The 26,743-nt window shown below is 44.9% G+C and overlaps 1 protein-coding gene across 30 annotated transcripts in view; it reads left to right on the top strand.

Annotated features, from left to right (window-relative positions):
• DLG2 (discs large MAGUK scaffold protein 2) overlaps positions 1-26,743 on the top strand; it is a 1,023,659-nt gene that overhangs the window by 935,139 nt on the left and 61,777 nt on the right. For all 30 annotated transcript variants that reach the window (XR_015749696.1, XM_087966067.1, XM_087966065.1 and 27 more), the window contains one exon: positions 13,186-13,300. Coding sequence is in view for 29 of the 30 variants with exons in the window: in XM_087966067.1 (XP_087822193.1) it covers positions 13,186-13,300 (115 nt within the window). In the remaining variant the exon portion in view is untranslated. The remainder of the gene's footprint in view (positions 1-13,185; positions 13,301-26,743) is intronic.

Raw genomic sequence — 26,743 nt, 5'->3', positions numbered from 1 at the left:
GGCTCCAAGTTGGCTGTGGTGAAGGCTGGGGAAGGGCAAAGTCCGGCTGGGCAGAGCAGGGGAGAGATAGAACAAGAGAGAGGGAGTTCAGAGGAAGAACCAGGCCCATCCCCTCTTCATCCTAGGGCACGGAGGAAGGAACAGAGAAGAGAGCAACGTGGGTTGTGTGGCTTACGGGGGAAGAAAGGGCCCTGATTCCCTTCATTTGCCACACCTGGGAATGAAAGTTTAAAAGAACTGAATGCTGACTGCGGCAGCTGCTGGGAGCAAACGTGACTTTATCCTGTGTTGTCTTTGCTTATCTGTGTTCCTGACATCTTCCCAGCTGTGTAGACTTATTGCCGTGCCTTCATTCATGTCTGGAATTCTTGCTCCTGCCCTGCTGAAATAATTACCTCAGTTTGGCTTGATTGGATTTATAGTTACAGTTTGTGTTGACCATGTTTTGGACTTAATTCTCTGCAGCCAAAGGCTGTTCCTGGGAGAGTTTTTCTCCAGCCAGAAGGTAACCAGGACATTGGGGGCAAAGTTGGAGCCAATAAAGGGACTCTTATTGATTATCTGACTGTGTTGCCTTTGTGCCATGCTCCAATACAAAGGTATTGGACAGCCATTTGCCTGAAAAAAAGTAGGGTCCCCTGCTTGAGCAGGACTAGAAGACCTCCAAGGGCCCTTCCAACTCTGTTATTCTGTAAGTATTACCAAGAGCTTCTCTGGATGGGGCCATGTTCCCTAAATAGACTGGAATGTTCTGGTGGGGTTCTCAATTGTTATTTCTTATTGGTCATAAAATAAAATAACAGAGTAACAGTGATGGAAGGGACCTTGGAGGTCTTCTAATCCAACCTCAAGCTCAAGCAGGAAACCCTATACTGCACCATAGAGAGTATTTTAACTTCCTGCACCTCTGTATGGTTTGCCAATTGCACAGACTCCAAACTCCAGAGGGTTAACGTCATTGCCCAGAAGATCATGGGTTGCCCTCTCCCCTCTTTGGAAGAGCTTTTATAGCTCCCACTGCCTTAAGAAAGTTCAAAACATCCTCAAAGATCCATCTCATCCTGGGCATCCCCTTTTTTTTTTAACTATTACCATCTGGCAGATGGTACAGGATAATAAAACAAGGACAAATAGGCTGAAAAACAGCTTCTATCCCAGGGCAGTAGCTCTTTTGAATTCTACTGTATCGCAGTGTTGGTGCGGTGTTGGGGGTTTTGGTTCAATGTGTGGAGTGTGAACGATGTGTGATTGTGTTTATTTTCATGGTCATGATGTGCACTGAAGATGGTGTTTGATTTCAGTTGTACGAGGCAATGACCATAAAGTAAAGTAAAGTAAAGTAAACTATACCACTTCAGACAAATGGTTGTCCACTCTCTCCTTAAGAACCTTCCATCTTTTCTTGAAAACCTTCAGTGTTTGAGCACCCACATCCACAACTTCTGGAGGCAGGTTGTTCCACTGGTTAATTGTTCTCACTGTCAGGAAATTTCCCCTGAAGTTCTAAAGTTGCTTCTCTCCTTGATTAGTTTCCATCCATTGCTTCTTGTCCTGCCTTTTGGTCCTTTGGAGAATAGGTTGAGTCCCTCTTCTTTGTGGCAGCCCCTCCAACCCTGGAATACTGCTATCATGTCACCCCTAGACAAGGGTGGGATTCTGCTGGTTCGAACCAGTTCTGGCAGATCCCTAGCTCCAAAGATCAGCTGGAACTGGTTCGCTCCGACAATCATGTGGGCCTGCCCACCCCTGTGATGTACTGACCTTAGTCATCCCAGCTTATCACCTTGGAAGAGAGGATTGCCGCTCCTCAACTCTGTTACTCCCCCAAAGTAGCGTAGCAGGTAAGGATTTCTGCAGTGCTCTTCACGCACGCAAAGCAGTGCTTGGATTCATCCAGTCTGCACCACTTCAGGTGAACCAGTTGTTAACTTTCTGAGCTGTTTGGTGAACTGGTTGTTGGAAGAAATCATTAGGGCAGAGAACCGGTTGTTCAATTATTTCAGTGCCACCACTGGCGCAAAGCGTGCAATCACCGAACATGATTGCTATGCCGCCAGCATCCCACCCCTGCCCCAAGTCCTTCATTCCATTCCATTCCATTCCATCCATTCCATTTTATTGCAAAGCGCATCCTGTCAGCTTCCCTTCATTTTCCAAACTCGTGCCTTTTCCACTCGGAAACGTAACTTAATCCTTAGGAGAGTGAGTCAAGGAAAGCTAAAACTGGAAAACATGAAAAAAAATAAATCAATATCGCACTCTTTTTAAAGGTTGCACGTATATAGCAAGAGAGGGCCATTTGACCTTGGCATTTTTTTTTTCTTTCAAATTCATGCTGTGCCCTGTCAGAGTATATTTATGAACTAGAGTAGAGCATGGTAACATGGTCAGCCAATGAATAGGCATAGCAACTAAGTCAGCCAATGAATAGGCATAGCAACTAAGTCAGCCAATGAGGACTGTTTGGAAATTGAAACTAGAAGTAGCCTAGGCGTGGCTCTATGTTAAGCTCTGGCAGCTCTGAAGCTATGTTGAGCTCTGAGCCTGTCTATTGAAAATAAAACTGCTTCTGTCCTCTGTGTGTCTTGTTTGCCTGCTGAACTAAAGTGAAACTGATGTCTGTTTTCTGAGCTGCTGAATTGCTACTAAAGTTACTTGCAACATGTTTCTGTCTGAGTTTGCTCCATGTTGGAGAAATCTACAACTGGTTTGTAAAACCTACTTATTATGTTTATAAAGATGTTAAATGAAGCATCAGCCATCTGTGTTTATTTTTCTGGCACTGAACTAATGCTGCAAAATTCTGAATAGGCCCTTAGCTGCGTATTGATGTTTCTATTAGCAAGAAGAACCTCTCTCTATATTACTAAATGATTTTTCCATGCCTGTTTCACATCCCTGCTAAAAGCAATGGATCAGCTAAGTCCATCAGCCTCCGCTAGCAGGTAGTCCTCAACTTACAACAGTTTGTTTAGTGACCATTCAAAGTTCCAAAGGCACTGAAAAAAGGGGACTTATGACCGTTTTTCACACTTAGGATGGTTGCAGCCTTCGGACAAGCAAAGTCAACGGGGAAGCCAGATTCACTTAACAAACGTGTCACTAACTTAACAACTGCAACGATTCACTTAGCAAGTGGGGCAAGAACGATTGTAAAATCTGGCAAACTTCACCGTCATAAGGACCCCTAGGAAGAGCTGTTGTAACTACAAATAGTTCTAAGTCGAAAACTACCTATTAAAAAAAATCTCCCTTTTTACGATCCTGTAATGCAGTGATCCCCAACCTTTTTTATGCTGCGGCCCGGTACCGGCATCGGCTGGGCGCCGTGGCCCGGTACCGGCATCAGCTGGGCGCCGCCATCTTTTGATGAAAAAGTGCTTCCGGTGACCTCACCGGAAGCACTTTTTCATCAAAAAGATGGTGGCGCCATGCGCTTCGTGAGCTTTTCCGGGTAGAAATGGCTTTCTACCCGGAAAAGCTCACCGAAGCGCTATGCCGCCATCTTTTTGATGAAAAAGTGCTTCCGGTGAGCTTTCTACCCGAAAAGCTCACTGGAAGCACTTTTTCATCAAAAAGATGGCGGCGCCAGCAAACCAGCGCCCGGTAGGACTTGTTTCACGGACCGGTCCCGGTCCGCGGACCGGTGGTTGGGGACCCCTGCTGTAATGCCTTAATTCAGGGTAGAGTCGTGGTGACTGGATGGAGCTGAGCATTTACTGGCCAGATGCCCTTCCTGACACCTATGCAGAGTTCACAGCAGATATTTTCTCTTTGCACTCTGAGAAACATCTGCCTCTGCCGAGGATTGAACTCTCAACCTTCCAAGTGAGAGGCGAGTGTCTTCATCCCTAGGCCACCACGCCTCTCAATCAGCCGAGGACGACCTATAAGGTGTTTGAAAATGAAATGGTTGTTAAAGCACATCCTTGGACATGATAACCATGTGATAAGGCCATGTGAATTTAATGAAACAGACACTGTCATGCCCTCGGCAGAGCCTGAATTTTCAGAGGATGACGAGATGGAGGTGGAGCCGATGGAGATCGAGGGGGCGGCTTTGTTGGCTTCGGAGGAATGTGGGGAGGAACAGGCCCAGTCAGCCCAGGGCCCTTCAGGATTGGGACGGCTTGTTATCAGGGAGGAATGGGGGCAGGATGATCCCGGCAAGCATTGGACATGAGGAGCAACAGAGCTCAGACAATGAGCGAGGATTGCCCCCTCCTGATCCCTGAGCACAGAGAGTAGAGAGAAGGCGGGAACAGCACAGGCTGACCCGACGACTTGGAAGGAGAGCGCCCCGCCCCTCTTCAGAAGGCACACCTGGGGAATGAGCTTTAAGGAGACGCTGTGGGGAGGGGCATTTGTTGGGAACAAACACTGAATTGGTAGAGTTTGGGGTGCCAGTACAGGCATTTGGAGTTTTGAGGACAGCTTGCTTCTTCCTGATTTGGTGGACTTATTGTTTGTTCCTTGTTGCGTGGACTCTTTTCCCTGTTCCCCTGTTCCTTTCTTTTGCTGGACTGCGCTCAGCCAAAGGCTGCCGAGTGTGTGTGTGTGTGTGTGTGTGTGTGTGTGTGTGTGTGTGTGTGTGCTTCCTTGCTCTGGGACTTGCCAAGAACATGGGAGCATTTGAGGGGACATTTGGACCATTTAAAAGGAGCTTGAACTCTCAGCTGGCTGTGTGACCTTCGTGCCTTGTCCCGGGTCGTCATAGACGTATTATTCCGCTCTAGTTATGAGAAAGTTCTGCTCCGCGTAGAAAGTGGTGATGATCTGACGCTACTCATTCCCGAGACCTAGCTTTTGATCCTACTCCTCTCTCTGTGCTCAGAAGCCTAAATTTAGACGCTGACTCCCACGGCTGTGTGCACAGAACGTCTCTGTTATTTATTAAAGGGATAAGCTAAAACACAAGCCTGGGATCTATATACAGAAGTAAAATGATCTAGTGGAGAACTGGAAAGATGATCAAACAAAGCCATCTCAGGCTTTATAGACACAAAGGCATGAGATCATCTATTCTGTAGAATGGAGATCCTGGTTGTGGTGTCTTCATACCATAGAAGAGAGAAGGCGGCCTTCATTTTCTCCTTCCACGGACAGGTAGTCCACAACTTACAACCACAACTGAGCCCAACATTTCTGTGGCTAAGTGGGAATTCGGTCCCATTTTATGACCTTCCTTGCCAGTTATTAAGTGTGTCACTGCAGTTGTTAAGCTTGTTACTCACTTGTTAAGTGAATTCGCCTTCCCCGTTGATTTTTTTTCTTGTCAGAAGGTCACAAAAAAGGTGATCCCATGACCCGGGGACACAGCAATTGTCATAAACGTGAGTCAGTGGCCAAGCGTCTGAATTTTGATCCCGTGATTTTGGGGGATGCTGCCACAGTCGCAAGTGTGAAAAGCGGTCCCAAGTCACTTCTTTCAGTGCTGTTGTGACTTTGTACGGTCACTAAAGGAACTGTTGTAAGTCAAGGATTACCCGTATTAGGTATGTTCACTGGAGTTATTTGTAGCAAATAAAGGTGGGATATGAATTAAATAAATAAATATCCCCGAACAAAAAGAGAAACAATTCTTTATAGGTCCAAAGATGCTTTTTTCAAGAGGCAACTGGACTTTCTGGTTTTTCTTTGAAGATATCTTGCTTCTCATCCAAGATGTTTCTTCAGCTCTAACTGGATGGTGGGGAATGGAAGGATTTATATTCGTTGCAGACAGCTGGTCATTTGCATCCTTTTAGAGGGTCGTTGAGACCACTTGGAGGTTTGTCTGCACCCTCAGGGTTTGCAACTCAGTCCTTTCAACAATTCCAAGAAGGCTCCACACCCATTTGCACTACTCAGGTGACCCTGAGGACACCGACAAATCTCCCAAGTGGCCTCAACGACTCTACAAGAATGCAAATGAACAGCTTTCTGCAAGGAGTATAAATCCTTCCATTCCCCACCATCCAGTCAGAGCTGGAGAAGCTTCTTGGTTGAGAAGCAGAACATCTTCAAAGAAAAACCAGAAAGGCCGGTTGCCTCTAGAAAAAAGCACTTTTGGGCCACCATAACCTGGATGACTGAGAATCTCCATAGAAATTCTTTACAGAATTCATTTTTTAAAAACTGAGTCCAATCATGTAGTTCCTTCCCTCAGGATCTGCCATGGATCATTTACCTCCAGGCAGTCTTCTATTTCTGCTGACAGGTGCCTGCAGCCTACCTGAGGCAGCTCTGGCTCACCTGAGGTTTTCGTACTTGAAGCAGGTCTAGAAAATTCTCTTGTGCCGCCTCTGAAGACCACATAAAAGCACACCCCATTCTCACACAATTTTTTGGGGGGGGAGGAGCAAGATCCGGACACTGTGTGAGAGCACAGCCCTCTCACGTGACTTCTAGAGAAACCACAAACTGTGTGAGAGCACACCCCAAACCGACACGTTTTCCTCAGCTTCCCAAAATCGTGTGAGAAGAGGATGCGCTTTTGAGAGTAGTTGTTGTCGGCTGTCAAGTGGATGTTGGCATTGTGGCGTGTCCACTTTGACACGTGTGTCCTAGGCTCGCCGTCCGTCCCTGTACGCGGTGGTATAAATTTTAATAGGCCAGGGGAAGAAGGCTTTTGAAAAATGACATGCTGCCATTTGGAAATTCTGAGAGGAAAAAAGGATTCTCAGATATTTTGCCAATGTAGCTTAGAACATTACTGGTAATGCTCAACTTACAGTCGTTCATTTAGTGGCTGTTCGAAGTTACAATAGCACTGAAAAGAGCGACTTATGACCATTTTTCGCACTGACGACCATTGCAGCATCCCCATGGTCACGTGAGAGGCCACTAATTCACTTTTATGATGGTTGAAGTGCCCCGTAGTCACATGATCCCCTTTTGCAACCTTTGCAACAAGCAAAGTCAACAGGGAATTCGGACTCACTTCACAACCGTGGGACTAATTTAACAACTGCAGTCAGGGGTTGGGATTCTACCAGTTCGGACTGGTTTGGGTGAACCAGTAGTTCTGGTGAGCGTTTGGCCCCGCTCTCTCTCTCTCACACACACACACACACATGGCTCTTTCCTGTGCTTTATTTCCTGGGTTTTTTTAGCACAGCTGATTCGCACGGCAGAGCAGTTTTGCCACGCCTCAGCTGTTTCAGTCACCAGGGCTGCACTAGGAGGAGATTAATTCAGTTTAAAACGGGCTTTTTTAAAATGCAGAGCATGCGCGCGAAGCACACGCTCACCGAACCGGTTGTTATACCGGTTGAATCGCACCACCGACTGCAGTGATTCACTTAACAAACATGGCAAGAAATATCATAAATTGGGGCAAAACTTACTTAACAAATGTCTCATTTAACAACATGAATTTGGGGCTCGGTTTTGGTCATATAGAATAGAATAGACTTCTTTATTGGCCAAGTGTGGTTGGACACAAAAGGAATTTGTCTCGGTGAAAATGCTCTCAGTGTACATAATAGAAAAGATACATTCATCAAGAGTCAAGAATCATGAGGTACAACACTTAATAATGGTCATAGGGTATACTAAGCAATCAAATCATACTAGGAAACAGTCAATATAAATCATAAGGATACAAGCGACAACGTTACAATCATACAGTCACAAGTGGGAGGGGATGGGTGATAAGGAGTGAGGAGAAGATTGATAGTAATAGTAATGCAGACTTTGTAAATAGTTGGCCAGTGTGGAGGGAATTATTTGTTTAGCAGAGGGATGGCGTTCGGGGGAAAACTGTCCTTGTATCTAGTTGTTGTGGTGTGCAGGGCTCTATAGCATCATTTTGAGGGTAGGAGTTGAGACAGTTTATGTCCGGGATGTGAGCACTCCCTGTTTTTGGGAGGGATGGGGTGACAATTACACAAGTCAATATTTCCAGCTAATGTATAAAAATAGCTGCCTGTTATTTTGCAGCAGCAATTCATCCTGGGATTAGTGCCAAGAGGAGCAGCAAATATTAGTTAGGTTTATGAACAGGAGGAAAAGGAAATGCATATAGGGAAATAATACTGTTCGTTACAATATAGAACTATGATATGATATTTTATTTTATTTTTATTTGTTTGTCAAACATGTACAAAATAACAAGTATAGATATGAACATAAACAAGAACAAAGGAAGTAAATACAGATAAATGGGGAAGTAAGACAGGGACGATAGACACGCTGGTGCACTTATGCACACCCCCTTTAAGGACCTCTTAGGAATGGTGTGAGGTCCACGGTAGACAGTTTGAGGTTGACGTTTTGGGGGTTTAAAGCCATAACTACAGAGTCAGGTATTGAGTTTTATTTATTTATTTGTCAATCGCTTACAAGATAATAGGTATTAAGTATAAAGTACATAAGTAAGAATACAGGAAATAGGTATGAATAAATGGGGACAATAGGACAGGGACGGGAGGCACGATGGTGCACTGATGCACTCCCCTTACAGACCTCTTAGGAATGGGGTGAGGTCAATATAGTGGATAGTTCCAGGCGTTGACCACACTGTTTGCTGAAGTTGTATTTTCTGCAATCGAGTTTGTTTCTGTTTACCTTGAGTTTGTATTGGTTGTTTGCCCGTGTGTTATTGTGGTTGGAGCTAAAGGAGTCGTTGACAGGTAAGGCGTTGTAACAGACAATTTTGTGTACTATGCTTAGATCGGAGTGCAGGCGGAGCAGAGGCCCAAAATTTCGAGCTTGGAGGCATAGGGAATTCTATTGTGAGTGGAGGAATGGAGATTTTGTTACTGTATTTTGTATACCGATATACAACTGTGGGTTCCAGGCGGTGATAAGATCTCATGTTAGCCCTGTATAGTTAATAACTAAGTAAGAACTACAGCTAGTCCTGGAGTTACAAGCAGAGTTCAGCTCAAAATTTCTGGAGCTAAGTGAGACATTTGTTAATTTTGCTTTGAATTTTGGTATAGGGCAGTGGTGGCTAACCTTTTTTGGCTCCCGTGCCAATAATTGCACACCCAGAAGGCAATGCGTGCTAGCCCCCACACACCCTGAGCAATGCGTGCGTGACCTCCCCCCCTCGTGCACCACGCATCTCTGCATGTGTGTGCGTGATCCCCTTGTGCACCGCACGTCTCTCCGCATGTGCGTGAGACATCGCCATGTGTGCTGTGCATCTCTGTGCATGCATGTCTGTCTCCCACGCACGCTGCACCCTTTGTGCATGCATGCCAGATACCCGACAATCAGCTGTCACAGGGGTCCCCAACCACCGGTCCGCGGACCGGCACGTCCGCGAACAAGTCCTACCGGGCGCTGGTTGCTGGGCGCCGCCATCTTTTGATGAAAAGTGCTTCGGTGAGCTTTTCCAGGTAGAAAGCTCACCGGAAGCACTTTTTCATCAAAAAGATGGTGGTGCCAGCGCTTCGTGAGCTTTTCCGGTGAAAGCCATTTCTACCCGAAAAGCTCACCGAGCATTATGCCGCCATCTTTTGATGAAAAAGTGCTTCCGGTGAGGTCACCGGAGCACTTTTTCATCAAAAAGATGGCGCGCCCAGCTGATGCCGGTACCGGGCCGCGGCACCCAGCTGATGCTGGTACCGGGCCGCGGCATAAAAAAGGTTGGGGATCACTGAGCTGTCAGACAGCAATGCGTGCATGCATGTGCAGTGGGGCTCTTCCGGGTGACCTCTCGCATGCCGGGGGAAATGGCTCTGCGTGCCACTTCAAAGTTACAATGGCACTGAAAAAAATGACTTATGACCGTCTTTCACACTTACGACTGTTGCAGCATCCCCACAGTCACGAGAGGCCAGGCGAGGAGATGTGTGCCTCGATGTGAGTGATGTTGAGTTGGCCACGCCCAGCCAGTCACATGACCACCAAGCCACGCCCACCAACTAAGCCATGCCCACAGAACCAGTTGTTTAAAAAATTGAATCCCACCCCTGGTCAGAACCTGCTGAATTCTACCTCTGGCTCAGGTGCCTTCTGGCTGAGACGGTGGGGTGTCAATTACAGGTAGACTTACAAGATTTCGTTTAGTGACCATTCAAAGTTACAACGGCACTGAAAATAGTGACATGACCATGGTTCACATTTACAACCATCGCCGCATCCCCGGGGTCACATGATTTACATTCGAATGCTTGACAACTGGATTGTAGTTACGAAAGGTTGCAGGGCCCTGGGGTCATATTTTGCAATCTTCTGTCAAACAAAGTCAGTGGGGAAGCCACATTCACTTAACGACCATGTGACTAATTTGGGAACGGCAGGGATTCACTTAAGAAAGTTGTAAAATGGGGCAAAACCCACTTAACACATTTCTCACTTAGCAACATGAATTCTGAGCTTTGTTGTGATCATAAACCAAGGATTACCTGTCTACTATAGAAAGAACAGAATAACAGAGTTGGAAGGGACCTTGGAGGTCTTCTAGTCCAACCCCTTGCTCGAGCAAGAAACCAAATATTATTTCAGATAAATGGTTGTCTTCTTAAAAACTTCCAGTGTTGCAACATCCACAGCTTCTGGAGACAAGTTCTTCGAAATAAGTAGGTTCCAAAATAAATAAATATCTCATCCAAAGGGAATTTTGATATAGAACCATTGGTCTTGACCTCAACAAATTAGTGTTTGTTTATCTGACTATATTTTTATTCCTCGATATGCATTGCCTTCCCTCCGCCTGTTTACGCCATCAGATATCCAGCAAAACCTGCCATCTGTTAATGATTTGCACTGATTCCTGATTTATGGGGCTGTTCTTGGATGCTCCTGGGAGCATAAATCAATTTGATTTATGTACTGCAGCATATTGATCTGCTGACATTCTCTGCATGTGTCATAGCTGCCTAAGAACACAACATTGTGAACCTAACTAGACAAGTAAGACTTTGCAAATCAATTCATGCGTTTAGACATATTCCAAATTTATATATTGTACATTGGATTACGGTACTTATTTCTCCTACGGTATTTATTCATGCATGAATTAATCCCTTTCATTTATTTGTAAATGTTGTGAATGTTCGTATATTTGGCTTCTACCAATAAAAAAGTGTGAGACCATTATACCACCTTCAATACCTGGAGAGGTGTCCTTGGCACTGCTATCATAAAATTCACATTTCAGATGTTGCATATAATAACAATTTGTATTATTACACCAAGAAGAACCAGTGATGTACCAATAAGGGAGAACATTTGTGGCTCAGGATTGAAAGGACGAATCCTTGATGCTCTCTGAGCTTGGTTGTTTTCTTGCAGACGTTTCATGACCCAACTAGGTATCATCATCAGGGCAAGGGGTGGGTTTGTCTCTGTGTATGTACAGTAGTTTGACCCATCAGTATTGGTGGGAGTGTTCTTGGTAGTTCCTTGATAAAGTTCCCTTTGTAGCACTGATGAGGTTACCTAGTTTGGGCTGCTAGAGGCTTATAGGGGTTCGGGAGAGCCCCTAGCTAAGATTCTGTGCAGTTTGGAGAACCCCCAAATCCCACCCCTGACTGGCCCCGCCCACCCTGTCCCACCCAGGAGTCCCCATGTGGCCCGTTTTGGATGCAGGTAAGTGCAGGGCACGTGTGGAGACTCAGGGAGAGTGAAAAATGGGCCTCCTAGAAATTCAGGAAGGCTGGGAATGGGCCTGTTTCCGGCTTCCAGAGGAAAGCCTCCGGATCCCATGGAAGCCAAAAATGCCCCCCTTCTGTGGTGCAGGAGGCCGAGTAGGCCACGCCGACCATGGCCACGCCCATCCAGCAACCGAGCAGAGAACCCTTTGCTAAAAATTTTGAAGACCACCCCTGTGGGTAATCAAACGTCTGCAAGAAAACAACCAAGCTCATACAGCACCAAAATCCTCCCAGAATTAGATATAATGGGGTGCAGCTAGTGAGTAGATTTCAGTCAGTTCTCTTCAGTTCTCTTAATTATGGAGAAACTTCTTTGTCTTTCAGAGGTCTCGAAACGGAAAAAGAATGAAAATGCATGGCAATGTAGAATGGCCATCAGAGGTTGGGTTAGATAACCAAGTCTCTGATTTCAAAATTCAGAGAATTTTAATAGTACTACGCAGGGGTGGGATTCAAAATGTTTAACAAGTGGTCCTGTGGGCGTGGCTTAGGTGGTGGGCGTGGCTTGGTGGTCATGTTATTGGCTGGGCATGGCCAACTCAATATCACTCACATCGAGGCATGCATCTCCTCGCCTGGCCTCTCATGACTGTGGGGATGCTGCAACAGTCGTAAGTGTGAAAAATGGTCATAAGTCACTTTTTTCAGTGCCATTGTAACTTTGAATGGTCACTCCACACAAGCAAAGTACCAGCAAAGGAGGGGAAAAAAAACTCCAGAGATGTTCCCGAGACAGGAAGTCTAGTCCTGCCAAGAATGTAATAAGGGTTAACGGAGAGGCCGTTTCTGTAAGCAACTCCAGAATGTTTCCTTCCTGCCTTCCTTACAGGATTAGGCCAGTAATTTCTTCTAACAACCGGTTCTCCGAACTGCTTTGAATGTTAACACCCGGTTCTGGAGAATAGGTGAGAACCTGTAGAATGCCACCCCTGATACTACGTCTAAGTCTTGTGATTTTATAATTCTCCAGGTAGTCCTAGGCTTACAACAGTTCATTTAGTGATCGTTCAATGCTACAATGGCTGAGTCATTTGTTAAGTGAGCTTGGCCCCATTTTATGACCTTTCTTGCCAAGTGAACCATGACTGTCGTTAAGTTAGTCACATAAGGTTGTTAAGTAAATCTGGCTTCCCTGGTGACTCAGTTTGCGACTTAGAAGGTCACCAAAGGGGATCACATGAGCTTGGGACACTGCAACCATCATAAATATGAGTCAGATCCCAAGCCTCTGAATATTGATCACATGACCATGGGGATTCTCCACTGGTCATAAGTGTGAATAATGGTCACAAGTCACTTTTTTCAGTGCCATTGTAACTTTGGCTGGTCACTAAATGAACTGTTGTAAGTCGAGGACTACCTGTACTAGAGCTATAGGTTAGATTACGGACTCCGAAAGCACCCTAGAAGAAAGCAATCGACTTAGATTGGCAATATTTGTTAATTTCAGAAGTGAGAAATTTGCTGTCATGTTATTTCTTCAAGCACAGGTGTTCCGAAATGCCATTAGATCATATAACTCAATCCATATAAAATGATAAATCAATTTATTTTAAAAAGGGCTTTAAATTTGGTTTGTTTGTTTGCTTTACAGAGTACGCTCGATTTGAGGCTAAAATCCATGATCTGCGCGAACAGATGATGAATCACAGCATGAGTTCCGGGTCAGGCTCCCTGCGAACCAATCAAAAGCGTTCTCTCTATGTCAGGTATTATTATTTTTATTTTATTATTTATTTGATTTGTCAATCGCTTACAAGATAATAAGTATTAAGTATAAAGTACATGAGTAAGAATACAGGAAATAGGTACGAATAAATGGGGACAATAGGACAGGGATGGTAGGCCTTACAGACCTCTTAGGAATGGGGTGAGGTCAATAGTGGTTAGTTTGAGGTTAAAAGGAGTAGGGGTTTGAGGATGTAACAGCAGAGTCAGGTAGTGCATTCTAGGCATTGACCACTCTGTGGCTGAAGTCGTACTTTCTGCAATCAAGTTTGAAGCGGTTTACATTGAGTTTGTATCTGTTTTGTGCTCTTGTATTGTTGCAGTTGAAGCTGAAGTAGTCATTGACTGGTAGGACATTGTAGCAGATAATTTTGTGTACAATGCTTAAGTCCAACTGTAGGCGGTACAGTTCAAGGTTGTCCAAGCCCCAAATCTCAAGACTGTTGATATAGGGTATTCCTTTGCGAGCAGAGGAGTGTAATACTCTTCTTTTCTGGACTCGCTCAATTGTATTAATGTCCGATATGCAGTGCGGATTCCAGACAGATGAGCTGTATTCGAATATTGGTCTAGCAAAGGTTTTGTATGCCCTAGTTAGCAATTCAATATTTCCAGAGGAGAAGCTTCGTAAGATTAGATTTACAACTCTTAATGACTTTTTTGGCAAAGCTGTTACAGTGAACTCTGGCACTTAGGTCATTTGAAATGAGAATTCCAAGGTCCTTGACAAAGTGAGGATCATCAACGAGGTCATATCTGCCTAGTTTGTATTTGGTGTACTGATTTCTTTTACCAATGTGTAGGCGGATCAAATGCTGCCATTGGACAGCAATCCATAGTGGGTGGAAACTACATCCAAAATGGCACATAGATTTCTTTTTGAAGTTGAAGAAACGGGGCAGAAAGAAGTGGAAAGGGCTGTGGTTTAAACAGGAAAAATAATGGAATGAACGAAGAATTGTCAACCTTTCCCCTTCTTGAATTATTCTAGGTAGTCCTCGACTTACGTCCCCAGCTGAGCCCAAAATGTCTGTTGCTGAGCGAGACAGCTGTTAAGTGAATGTTGCCCTATTTTACGACCTTTCCTGCCACAGTTGTTAAGTGAATCAATGCTGAACGCAGACGCAAGCCGCCAGGGATGATTCTGTGCCATCTGCACTCCAAACTGAAGTGCAAATGGTTCCCGCAGGTTGCAATTTCTCTGGAAAATTCAGATTTCCAGAAAAATTGCAGACTACAGGAATCACCTGCGCCCCAGCCTGAGACTCAGACAACACAGACTCACCCCAACAGCACAATCCAGCTGGGCATTCAGAGGAAGACCCAGGGCCATCCCCTCTTCATCCTAGGACACGCAGGAGGAACGGAGAAGGGAGCAATGTGGCTTACGAGAGAGAAGAAGGCCCTGATCCCTTTCATTAGTTGCAGCTGGGAGAACAGGATATAAGTGGGGCATTTGCACACAGCACCTTTCTGGAAGCAAAGCATGCATTATCTTAGTCAGGCCTTATCTGGGTTTTGGCGTCCTCCCAACTGTGGGTGCTGTGTTATCTTGTGGAAGTCTGCAATTTATCATCCTGGCCTGCCGTGTTAATTACTTCAGTGTGGTTTGTGTTGTTGTTTTTTATTTCTAATTATCTTTACCTTGGGCTCGGACTGCATTTCTGCCTTTCATAGACTGTTTTTTGAAGAGTTTGTTATCCAGCCGAGGATAATTGGACATTGGGGCCAAGTTGGAGGCATTGACGGGAATTTATTCTACTTTGGAGACTTTGTTATTTTTGTGTCATGCCCCGGGTCATCACACCATCCTGCAGAAAGCACAGCCCCACAACACAACCCGTTCCTGATGCCAAGAAGGCTCCACACTCATTTGCGCCACTCAGGTGACCCTGAGGATACAGATAAACCACCAAGCGGCCTCAGCGACCCTCTAAAAGGATGCAAATGACTGGCTGCCCGCAAGGAGTATCAATCCTTCCATTCCCCCACCATCCAGACAGAGCTGAAGAAGCTTCTTGGATGAGAAGCAAAACGTCTTCAAAGAAAAACCAGAAAGTCCAGTTGCCTCTTGGGGAAAAAAAAAAAAAAAACACCTCTGAGACACAGTCAATGCAGAAAACCAGATTTGCTTAGCAACCATTTGATTCCGCTTAACAATTGCAGTGACTCTCTTAAGCATGGCAAAAATTGGTTGTAAAATCAGACACGATTCGCTTGACCATCACTTTCCTTAGCGATGGGAATTCTGGTTCCAGTTCTAGTTGTAATTCAAGGACTACCTGTATCCTCTCCCACCCTAACTAAGTTGTTCTGACCCAGTTCCCCAAACACAAAAAAACCTCTGTATTTAAATTAATTATTCCTTTAATTAGGAGCCCCAGCAGCCCGGGGAAAAAGTTTCTCTCTTACAGCAGGCTTACAAGTCTGTCCGGCGGGGAGATGAATTGTTGTGAGTTAATATCACAATAGTTGTCTGCCACATCTATTCATCTCTGCCCCCTGCCTTTTATTCCCAGAACTAGGATGGGGCTTCACTAGCAGTGGTGGCTTTTCCATCCCAAGGACCGGCCCATAGATTTCCACTGCTCTCCTCTCCTCCACCTTCTGTGCGTCTGCATGTCAGGCACTGAACCCAGCTGTTCCTCCTCTTCCTTATCAGCCACTTTCAGGCCTGGGGGCTGTTGATTGTCCATCTAAGGGCTGATGGACAGCCCAGGCTTCCTCTCTGTCTCTCTCTCTCTCTGCCAGTTCCATTTCCCCCTCAGAGCTCTCAGGTTGCCCTGATGGTGACCTTGACTCCCATTCCTACAGGAGGGGCCAGCGGCCCACAGGCCACAACATATGTTTTCACTGGTTTACAGAATTTTATCAGGGTGGAAACCATACAGATCTCTGGGGCAGTATTCTCCCAGAGAGTAGGCACCATGACCAACAGACATGGTGACATTGTTTAATAATAGATGGAACCAGAAGCAGGCTGATTCAACTAGAAATTTACTTCCTCGCGGTAAAAGTGGAAGCAACTATCCAGAGAATTGGTGGACCCACTTTCTTTAGATGTGTTAAGGAGGAGTTAGGTGGCCATAATGCTTGTATCTGCACTCCCTCCCTGTGTGGGATGCTGTACTCAATGGCCTAAAAGCATTCCTTCTGGCTCTGTTTCTATAAATTAAAGAATCTTAATTTCCCTTGAGGGAGGAGTGTGGTACAGCAAGATAGAAAAGTACAGCCAGATAGAAAAGAACATTTTCCTCCCCAGAGGCATAGTTCTAGGAAGCAAAATAACAGAATAATAGAGATGGAAGGGACCTTGGAGGTCGACTAGTCCAACCCTTGCTCAAGCAGGAAACTCTATAACATCTCAGACTAATGGCTGTCCAATCTCTTATTAAAAACCTCCAGTGTTGGAGCATCCACAGCTTCTGGAGGCAAGTTGTTCCACTGGTTAATCGTTCTAACAGTCAGGAAATTCCTCCTTAGTTCTAGGTTGCTTTCTCTCCTTGGTTAGTTTCCATCCGTTGCTTCTTATCTTGTCCTCCTTAGCTTTTTGTTGTGGTTCAGTTGCTAAATTATGTCCAACTCTTTTCGCAATTCCCCGTCCTCTGTCTGTCTGTGGGAATTTGCCCAAACGCATGTTTGCTGTGCCAATGACACCATCTAACCATCTTATCCTCTGCCATCTCTTTCTCCTTTTTGCCTCTCCGTCTTTCCCAACGTCGGGGTCTTCTCCTCCAAGGAATTCTCTCTTCTCATTAGACGGCATCAGCTTCAGGATCTGTCCTTCCAAAGGACAGTCAGGGTTGATTTCCTTTAGGATCGACGGATCGGATCTCCTCGCAGTCCAAGAGACTCTCAAGAATCTTCTCCATACTATTTCCATAGCAAGGAAGATTAAAGCAGGAACGGTTAAATTGAATACTTCATTTAAAAGAGGAAAATATGTTCTTATTTGGATATCACTTCTGGAATTTGTGCTTGTGAAGAAAAAAAACAAAAACAAAACTTTGATCTTGGTTTTGTTGTTCAGAAAGATCCGGTGTTATTAAAATGGGATAGTTTTATATTTTAATAGGCAAAAGCAAAAAGTTGAGGTTGGAAATGGAATGTGTTTATTTTTACCGTGTTAGGAAAAGTTGGAAGTCAATGCTCCATTTTCTTTCTTTTTTCTCTTCCCCCTTGTATTTCACACCCCCTTTTCCCATTTCCTTTTCTTTCCTTAATTTCCTATTTTCTTTTCTTTCCTTCTTTTGTATTTTATACAATATTTTTTTTTAAAAAATGACCTATTAAAAAAAAGAACGTTCTCCTACTCCACACCTCAAAAGCATCCATTCTCCAGCCCTCAGCCTTCCTTACGGTCCAACTCTCGCTAATACATTTTACTGGGTTCCTGGCTCTGTTGCCCCTTTAATATCTCTTCCCGTGCTTCCATTTGGTGAGAACATGTTTCCTTCTGCTGCTGCTGCTTTGGTTCAAACACCTTGATGATTTGGGATGGAGGGAAGGCAATTTCACCGCTATCACCTTTTCCCTGCGGTGATGATTGCTCATGGTGGAACTAATTCAGCTGATGACCTTACATAGATCCAATTAAGCCCGGGCTTTTAAGAATATGTCAGCATGACAGGGAGAGGGAAAGGAGAAGGCCCAGTTGGGAGGAAAACACTGTGGCTTGAGAGAGAAGATTAATTGTGTTATTTTGGCTGGTGGTGGATGGGGAGGGTCAGGAGAATTAATCAGCAGTGGCTCTTTAAAGCATTAGTAGAGCAGAACATGATTAACTGAACATGGCCCATTGAGGGGGGTAAGGCAAACAAACTTTGGAAGAATCTGTCTAAGGCAGCGTTTCTCAACCTTAACAGAATAACGGAAGGGACCTTGGAGGTCTTCTAGTCCAACCCCCTGCTCAAAGAGGAAACCCTGTTCTATTTCAGACAAATGTCCAATTTCTGCTTAAAAACCTCCAGTGATGGAGCACCCACAACTTCTAAGGGAAAGCCACTGATTAATTGTTCTGTCAGGAAATCTCTCCTTATTTCTAGATAGGTTCTCCCCTTGATTAGTTTCCATCCATTGCTTCTTGTCCTGTTCAGTGGCTTTGGAAAATAGATGGACCCCCTCTTCTTTATGGCAGTCCCTCAAATATTGAAAGACTTAATTTAATTAGAATAACAGAGTTGGAAGGGACCTTGGAGGTCTTCTAGTCCAACCCCCTGCTTAGGCAGGAAAACTACATTTCAGACAAATGGTTAGCTAATCTCTTCTTTAAAAATTCCAGTGTTGGAGCATTTACAACTTCTGGAGGCTAGTTGTTCCACTGATTAATTGTTCTAACTGTCAGGACATTTCTCCTTAGTTCTAGATTGCTTCTCTCCTTGATTAGTTTCCACCCATTGCTTCTTGTCCTGCCCTCAGGTGCTTTGGAGAATAAGTTGACACCCCTCTTCTTTCTGGCAGCCCCTCAGATATTGGAACACCACTATCATCTCAACTGGAGTCCTTCTCTTCATTAGACTAGACATACCCATTTCCTGCAAATGTTCACTGTATGGTTTAGCCCAGTGGCACCATGGATTGATTCTGTGGAGAGAGGTTCTTTCTGTGGACCAGAGGGGACGTGGTTTCACATGCTGCCTGCATCCCATGGATGGGACTTTGCTTATTTGTATGGCCCAGTTTCTGACATGCAGACTGGTTGGGGGAATTCTGGGAGTGAAGTCCACCCTCCTGAAAGTTGCCACGGTTGAGAAAAACTGGTCTGAGTTTCATGTGCTTTCATTCTGGGCTAAGGCAACCTCTCTCTATACTGAGGAGCTTTCCATGGTGCTGATTTCCATGGTGCTGACTTAGGACTCAGACTCCAATCCTTGGGTCATCATGGACCAAGGGTTGAGGACCGCTGGTTTAGCCTCTAGTCTCCTAATCATCTTTGTTGCTCTTCTGTGCACTCTTTCTAGAGTCTCAACATCTCTTTTGTATTGTGTTGACCAGAAGTGGGTTCAATATTCCAGGTGTGGTCTTACCAAGGCATTATAGCTAAAGCATGCTGGTTGGGGAATTCTGGGAGTGAAGTCCACCCTCCCGAAAGTTGCCAAGGTTGAGAAAAACTGGTCTGAGTTTCATGTGCTTTCATTCTGGGCTAAGGCAACCTCTCTCTATACTGAGGAGCTTTCCATGGTGCTGATTTCCATAGTGCTGACTTAGGACTCAGACTCCAATCCTTGGGTCATCAGAGGAGTATACAGTATACAGGTAGCCCCCAACTTTCAGCCACAATTGACCCCAAAATTTCCATTGCTAAGTGAGACACCTGTGAATTTTGCTCCATCACTGCAGTTGTTAAGTTAGTAACACAGTTGTTAAGTGAATCTGGCTTCCTCCATGGACTTTGCTTGTTGGAAGCTGGCTAGGAAGATTGCAAATATCAATCACATGATCCCAGGATACTGCAAACATTGTGAATACTTGCCGATTGCCAAGCACCCAAATTTTGAACATGTGACTGTGAGAATGTTGGGACAATCAAAAATCCACAGTCATAACCACTAGACCAAACTGCCTTCTCTTCTCTTCTCTTCTCTTCTCTGCTCTTCTTTTATCTTCTCTTCTCTTTTTTCCCTGCCTCTTCCCCCCTTCTCTCTCCTCTCCTCTCCTCCAGATAGAATGAACAATATTTTTATTTCATTCAATGATAAATACAACGGTCTTTCAGAAGACCGGTATAGCACTATGTATAAGGAGCATTGGTATGGTCTGAATGATGCTTTGCAAACAGTGGGCACAGCATTACCTGGACAGGGGTATCTGCAGAAACTATATTCTGGTTTCTTCAGCAACCCTGGCCTTTGAAGGGCAGTGGCTAATGAATGAGAAGGATGTACTGTCAGTAGTTTCAATCAATCACTAGCTGTTCAGTCGATTCCAGTTCTAGCCTCATTCTTAGCGGCATCGATTGTACACCAAGATATGTTGAGAGAAGATAGAAAGCACTAATTTAAAACTGGAACAGCTAAAGGATGAATCTAGGTTGTCTCCATAGTGAGCTGAGGATGAGACAAAAGGTTGTAGCATGAGATCATATCTCCTAAACATGGTTATGGGAGGAAACTTCATGCTTCTGTTTAGCAGAAAATGCCTAGGAGCTCATAATTTTTATGAGGGTTAAAAAAACAAATCCATTTAACTGTTTGTATCAGAACAGAATAGATTCAGGACAAGTCATCCCCGATTTGCAACGTGTCACTTAGTGGCAATTCAAAATGATGGCAAATGTCAGTTAATGTCTGCTGCCACTTTATCCTTGCTTGTGCTTCACTGCTATGTGGTGATAGACTGCCCTGAACCGTGGGAAGGAGGAAAAAAGTGGGGAAGGCTTGGGGAAATGAAAGTAAGTGCTGTATCTTCCTGAGATGCTGCCTCAAGGTTGACTTAACAAAAGGGCATCGCTTAATGACCGCAGCATATGCTTAACAACTACAGAGTGTGCTTAACAACTGTCACATGACGGCCATGAAAAAGATTGTAAAATCAGGTCTGGTTACCCTTGACAACTGTCCCAACTTATAAACTTAACTGCGGTTGTAATTCAAAGACTAGCTGCACCAATCTTCTCTGTTCCAACCTAAAGCTCTAATGTTATAGCACAGCGGTGGTGAACCCACAGGTGGCACGCAGAACCCTCTCTGTGGGCACATGTGCCATTGCCCCAACTCAGCTCTGGCGTGCATGTGCATGTGCCTGCTAGCCAGCTGGTCTTTGGGTATCAGCCAGGGGTGGGATTCTACCAGTTCGCACCTATTCGCTAGAACCGGTTGTTAACATTCTAAGCAGTTCGGAGAACCGGTTGTTAGAAGAAATTACAGGGCTAATCCTGTAAGGAAGGCAGGAAGGAAACATTCTGGTGTTGCTTATAGAAACTGACTCTCTGCTAACCCTTATTACATTCTTGGCAGGACTAGACTTCCTGTCTCAGGAACTTCTCTGGAGTTTTTTCCCCCTCCTTTGCTGGTACTTTGCTTGTGTGGAGTGACCATTCAAAGTTACAATGGCACTGAAAAAAGTGACTTATGACCGTTTTTCACACTTACGACTGTTACAGCATCCCCACAGTCATGAGAGGCCAGGCGAGGAGATGTGTGCCTCGAAGTGAGTGATATTGAGTTGGCCACACCCAGCCAATAACATGACCACCAAGCCATGTCCACCCAGTCACATGACCACCAAGCCACACTGACCACCTAATCCACACCCACAGAACTAGTTGTTAAAAAATTTGAATCCCACCCCTTGTCTCAGCTGTGCATGTGAGGGAGAAGGGTACATGTGTAAGGGTGAGGTGCATGCACGGGGGGGACACTCACATACACGGGGATGCACATGCAAGTGCGGGGGCATGCTCACATGCATGTGTGGGCGCACGTATTGCATTTTGGGGGTGCATGCACACATGCATGCTTTGGGCACTCGGTGCCAAAAAGGTTCACCATCACTAGACTAGAAGACCTCCAAGGTTCCTTCCAACTCTGTTCTTCTGTTATTCTTTCCTTCCTAATACTCAGCCTGTGAATTTGGGATGAAAGAAGCAGGGGTTAATGTACTTTATGCATTTTTTTTTCTTCAAAAAAAAAAAAAAGGGTCCTCAAAGTTTTCAATTTGACTCCATTTTCGGAATAATAAATACGCCACATGGTGCTGTCAGCAGTACATGCACTTTAGTGAACTGCTGAAAATAGAGCTCCCGCAGTGCTTTTTGCTAGCAGCTGGTGGGAACTTGAGTCAAAAAATAGCCTTTGCGAATTAAGTCTGGAGGAATATCATCAACGATGCCAGACAAACTTATTTTTATTTTTTATTTTTTGAGGGGTAGGTGCAAAGAACAAATGTAAACTAATTGCACCTTTTTTAGCCTGCCTCCTTGCAGGGGGCCAAATACGGGGAGCTAATTTTGCAAAAGACTTACCGGTGCATTCTAGAATGTTGTTAAGTGTTAGTGCCTAAAATACACTTGACTTACAACCCTTCATTTGATGACTGTTCGAAGTTACAACAGCACTGAAAATAGTGGCTTAAGGACCCATGTTTTTTTTCACACTTACGACTGTTTGTGGCGACTTCCGTGGTTATGTGATCAAAAGGTGGGCCCTTGGCAACTGGCTCCTATTTATGATGGTTGCAGGGTTCTGGAGTCACGCGATCCCCCTTTTGTCACCTTGTGACAAGCAAAGTCAACAGGGAAGCCAGATTCACTTACCAACCGGGCTACTAACACCATAAATAGGCACTGATTCACTTAACACTTGCAGCCTGAAAATTGTGAAATGCAAAACTCACTTCACAACAGTTTAACAGATTAACAAAGTTGGAAGGGACCTTTTAGGTCATCGAGTCCAGCCCCTCCCCCACAAAACGGGAGACCCTACCCCATTTCTGACAGATGGCAGTCCAGTCTCTTCTTGAAAGCTTCCAGGGATGAAGCTCCCACAACTTCCGAAGGCAACTTCTGTTCCATGGGTTGATTGTTCTCACTGTCAGAAAATTTATCCTTATTTCTAGGTTGAATCTCTCCTTGTTCAGTTTCCATCCATTATTCCTTGTCTGGCCTGCAGGTGCTTTGGTGAATAGCTTGACCTCCTCCTCTCTGTGGCAGCCCCTCAAATATTGGAAGATGCTATCCTGTCTCCCCTGGTCCTTCTCTTCATTAGACTAGCAATGCCCAGTTCCTGCAATCGTTCTTCATATGTTTTAGACTCCAGTCCCTTAATCCTCCTGGTTGCTCTTCTGTGCACTCTTTCTAGAGTCTCAACATCTTTTTTATAATGTGGTGACCAAAATAAGAATTAGTGTTGGGATTAATGGTTGGAGGAATTGGGTATGTCTAGTCTAATGAAGGGACGCGGTGGCTCAGTGGCTAAGACGCTGAGCTTGTCGATCAGAAAGGTTGGCAGTTCAGCGGTTTGAATCCCTAGCGCCATGTAACAGAGTGAGCTCGTGTTACTTGTCCCAGCTTCTGCCAGCCTAGCAGTTCAAAAGCACGTAAAAAATGCAAGTAGAAAAATAGGGACCACTTTGGTGGGAAGGTAACAGCGTTCCGTGCGCCTTCGGCATTTAGTCATGCCTACCACATGACCACGTAGACGTCTTTGGACAGCACTGGCTCTTCTTCGGCTTTGTAACAGAGATGAGCAATCTAGAGCCAGAAACAGCTAGCACGTATGTGCGAGGGGAACCTTTACTTTTACCTTAGTCTAATGAAAAGAAGTATTAAGGGACAGTGGTGGGATTAAAAAAAATTTACTACCAGTTCTGTGGGCGTGGCTTGGTGGGCGTGGCAGGAGAAGGATACTGCAAAATTCACATTCCCTTCCCACCCCTCTAACCTGCTTTCCAGCTCCATTCTTCTGTGCAGGGCAACCAAAGAAGACCCAGCCGATCAGCTGGGACTCAATGGGAGGCAGAGAATAGATGGGGGAGGGGCCAGTCAGAGGTGGCATTTGCCGGTTCTCCAAACTACTCAAAATTTCCACTACCGGTTCTCCAGAACTGGTCAGAACCTGTTGAATACCACCTCTGTTAAGGGGGACATGATAGCACTATTCCAATATTTGAGGGGTTCCTACAAATAGAATAGAATAGAATTCTTTATTGGCCAAGTGTGATGGGACACAGAAGGAAATTGTCTTTTGTGCAAATGCTTTCAGTGTAGATAAAAGAAAAGAAACATTTGTCAAGAATCAGGTATCATGAGGTACAAAGATGAGTAGGTCAAACTATTTTCCAAAGCACGAAAAGACAAGACAAGAAACGATGATTGGAAACTAAGGAGAGAAGCAACCTAGAATTAACAGATGACAGATTAACAAAGTTGGAAGGGACCTTTTAGGTCATCTTGTCCAGCCCCTCCCCCACAAAACGGGAGACCCTACACCATTTCTGACAAATGGCAGTCCAGTCTCTTCTTGAAAGGCTCAAGTGATGGTGCCACAACTTCCGAGGACAACTTCTGTTCCATTGGTTGATTGTTCTCACTGTCAGAAAGTTTCTCCTTATTTCTAGGTTAAATCTCTCCTTGTTCAGTTTCCATCCATTATTCCTTGTCTGGCCTTCAGGTGCTTTAGAAAATAACTTGACCCTTTCCTCCTCTCTGTGGCAGCCCCTCAAATATTGGAAGACTGCTATCATGTCTCCCCTTGTCCTTCTCTTCACTAGACTAGCCATGCCAAGTTCCTGCAACCGTTCTTCATATGTTTCAGTCTCCAGTCCCCTAATCCTCCTGGTTGCTCTTCTCTGTACTCTTTCTAGAGTCTCAACATCTTTTTTATAATGTGGTGAACAAAACGATGCAGTACTCTAGGTGTGGTCTTACTAAGGCTTTATAGAGTGGTATTAGTATCTCACTTGATCTTGATTGTATCCCTCTGTTAATACAATTTAGGATTGCATTAGCTTTTTTGGGTGCTGCTGCACACTGCTGGCTCCTATTTAGCTGCTTGTCCACCAGGACTCCAAGATCCCTCTCACAGTTACCGCTATTGAGCCTGGTTTCACCCAGTCTATATGTGTCCTTTTGGTTTTTCTTGCCTAAGTGTAGGACTTTACTTTTCTCTACACTGATTTTCATTTTGTTAGATACGGCCCAGTGTTCTAGTCTGTCCAGATCCCTCTGGATCTTGAGTGTATTTTCTTGAGAAATTTCCTAACAATGAGAACAATCAACCAATGGAACCGCTTGCCTTCAGAAGTTGTGGGTGCTCCATCACGGAAGGCTTTCAAAAAGAGTCTGGACAACCATTTGTCTGAAATGATATAGGTTCTCCTGCTCGAGCAGGGGGTTGGACTAGAAGACCTCTAAGGTCCCTTCCAGCTCTATTATTCTATATTCTATTTCATCACTGCCTCCTTATCCTCTCCCGCTGGCACCTAAGGAGGGTGAAATCTTTCCTTCCCCAACACTATTGACCGCAAGCAACCTATTTTATGCTTTATTTCTGCCTTGGATGATTATTTGCAAAAATTACTATAGCAGTAGATTTTTTTTTTTCAACATCGCCTAAAAGCTACAGGAAGTGATCTTGGAGATTCCTTTCCAGCTGTGTGATTTAGGACCTTTTAAAGCCTCTGAAAGCCTCCAAGAGCTATGTTTCCATCTTGACATTCCCTCTCCCCCTTCCCATTTTATCCTACCTAACTATAATTCTTCATTGTTCTTTTCTTTTGTCCATTAAAGCCAATAGCCCGGGAGTTTATTGATTTAAGTGCTAAGATTTCCACAGCCTTCCATTTCAAACCGGCTGGGAGACCCCGGCTTGTAATAACTCTTCCCATTATATTTTCATAGGCCTGTTTTTTGAACTGGGATGAAAAATATAGATCCGTTTGTGGGTTTGCAAGGCTGCATTATACTTTGGAGGGGGCTTCCCACGGGGCGTGGGGCTTTGGGGAATTAGACCTAATAGTCCCTTTTGAAAAAGGTCTCGGTATGTGGACCTGCCAAACAGACATTAAGAAGAGAATAGTTGTAGCTCAGGGTTCAAGGAGGAGACTGTGGGGTCCTTGGTGCTCTCTGAGCTTGGTGGTTTTCTTGCAGACCTTTCATTACCCAACTAGGTAACCTCATCAGTGCTAGAAGGGAGTAGGGTTTGAAGAGAGGAGGAGGAGGAGGAGGAGGAGGAGGAGGAGGAGGAGGAGGAGGAGGAGGAGGAGGAGGAGGAGGAGGAGGAGGAGGAGGAGGAGGAGGAGGAGGAGGAGGAGGAGGAGGAGGAGGAGGATTAAGACTATAGGGTCCTTGGTGCTTTCTGAGCTTGGTAGTTTTCTTGCAGACATTTCATTACCCAACTAGGTAACCTCATCAGTGTTAGAAGGGAGTAGGGTTTGCAGAGAGGAGGAGGAGGAGGATGGTTAGGACTGTAAGGTCCTTGGCACTCCCTGAGCTTGTCGGTTTTCTTGCAGATGTTTCATTACCCAGCTACGTAACCTCATCAGTGCTACGCATCATCAGCACTGATGATGTTACCTAGTTGGGTCATGAAATGTCTGCAAGAAAACCGACCAGCTCAGAAACTGCAAAGGAACACACAAACAGAAGTTATGTTCTCGCCACTTGGCTTGATTTGCCTCAAATGTTTATATATTTTTTTAAAAAGGGATGCATTGGTAGGTGGCATATATTCCTGGTTGGTGGCCTGGAAGGGGAAAAGGACATGGTTGCATTCTGCTTAAAAATATGCCATGTTGATTAAGGAGAAAAGATAACTGATAAGATAACAGAGTTCCTAGAAAGCTAGAAGAATGAGGGGGGAAAGAAAGAAAGGGGGGAAGGAAGGAAGGAAGGAAGGAAGGAAGGAAGGAAGGAAGGAAGGAAGGAAGGAAGGAAGGAAGGAAGGAAGGAAGGAAGGAAGGAAGGAAGGAAGGAAGGAGGGGAGGGG

The sequence above is a fragment of the Notechis scutatus genome, chromosome 5 (genome assembly GCF_049901735.1).
Source record: "Notechis scutatus isolate UNSWTSFEM ecotype Mainland chromosome 5, rNotScu1.2, whole genome shotgun sequence".
Classification (NCBI taxonomy): domain Eukaryota; kingdom Metazoa; phylum Chordata; class Lepidosauria; order Squamata; family Elapidae; genus Notechis; species Notechis scutatus.
Note: the sequence above shows the minus strand (reverse complement) of the source record. Positions and strands in the feature narration are given on the sequence as shown.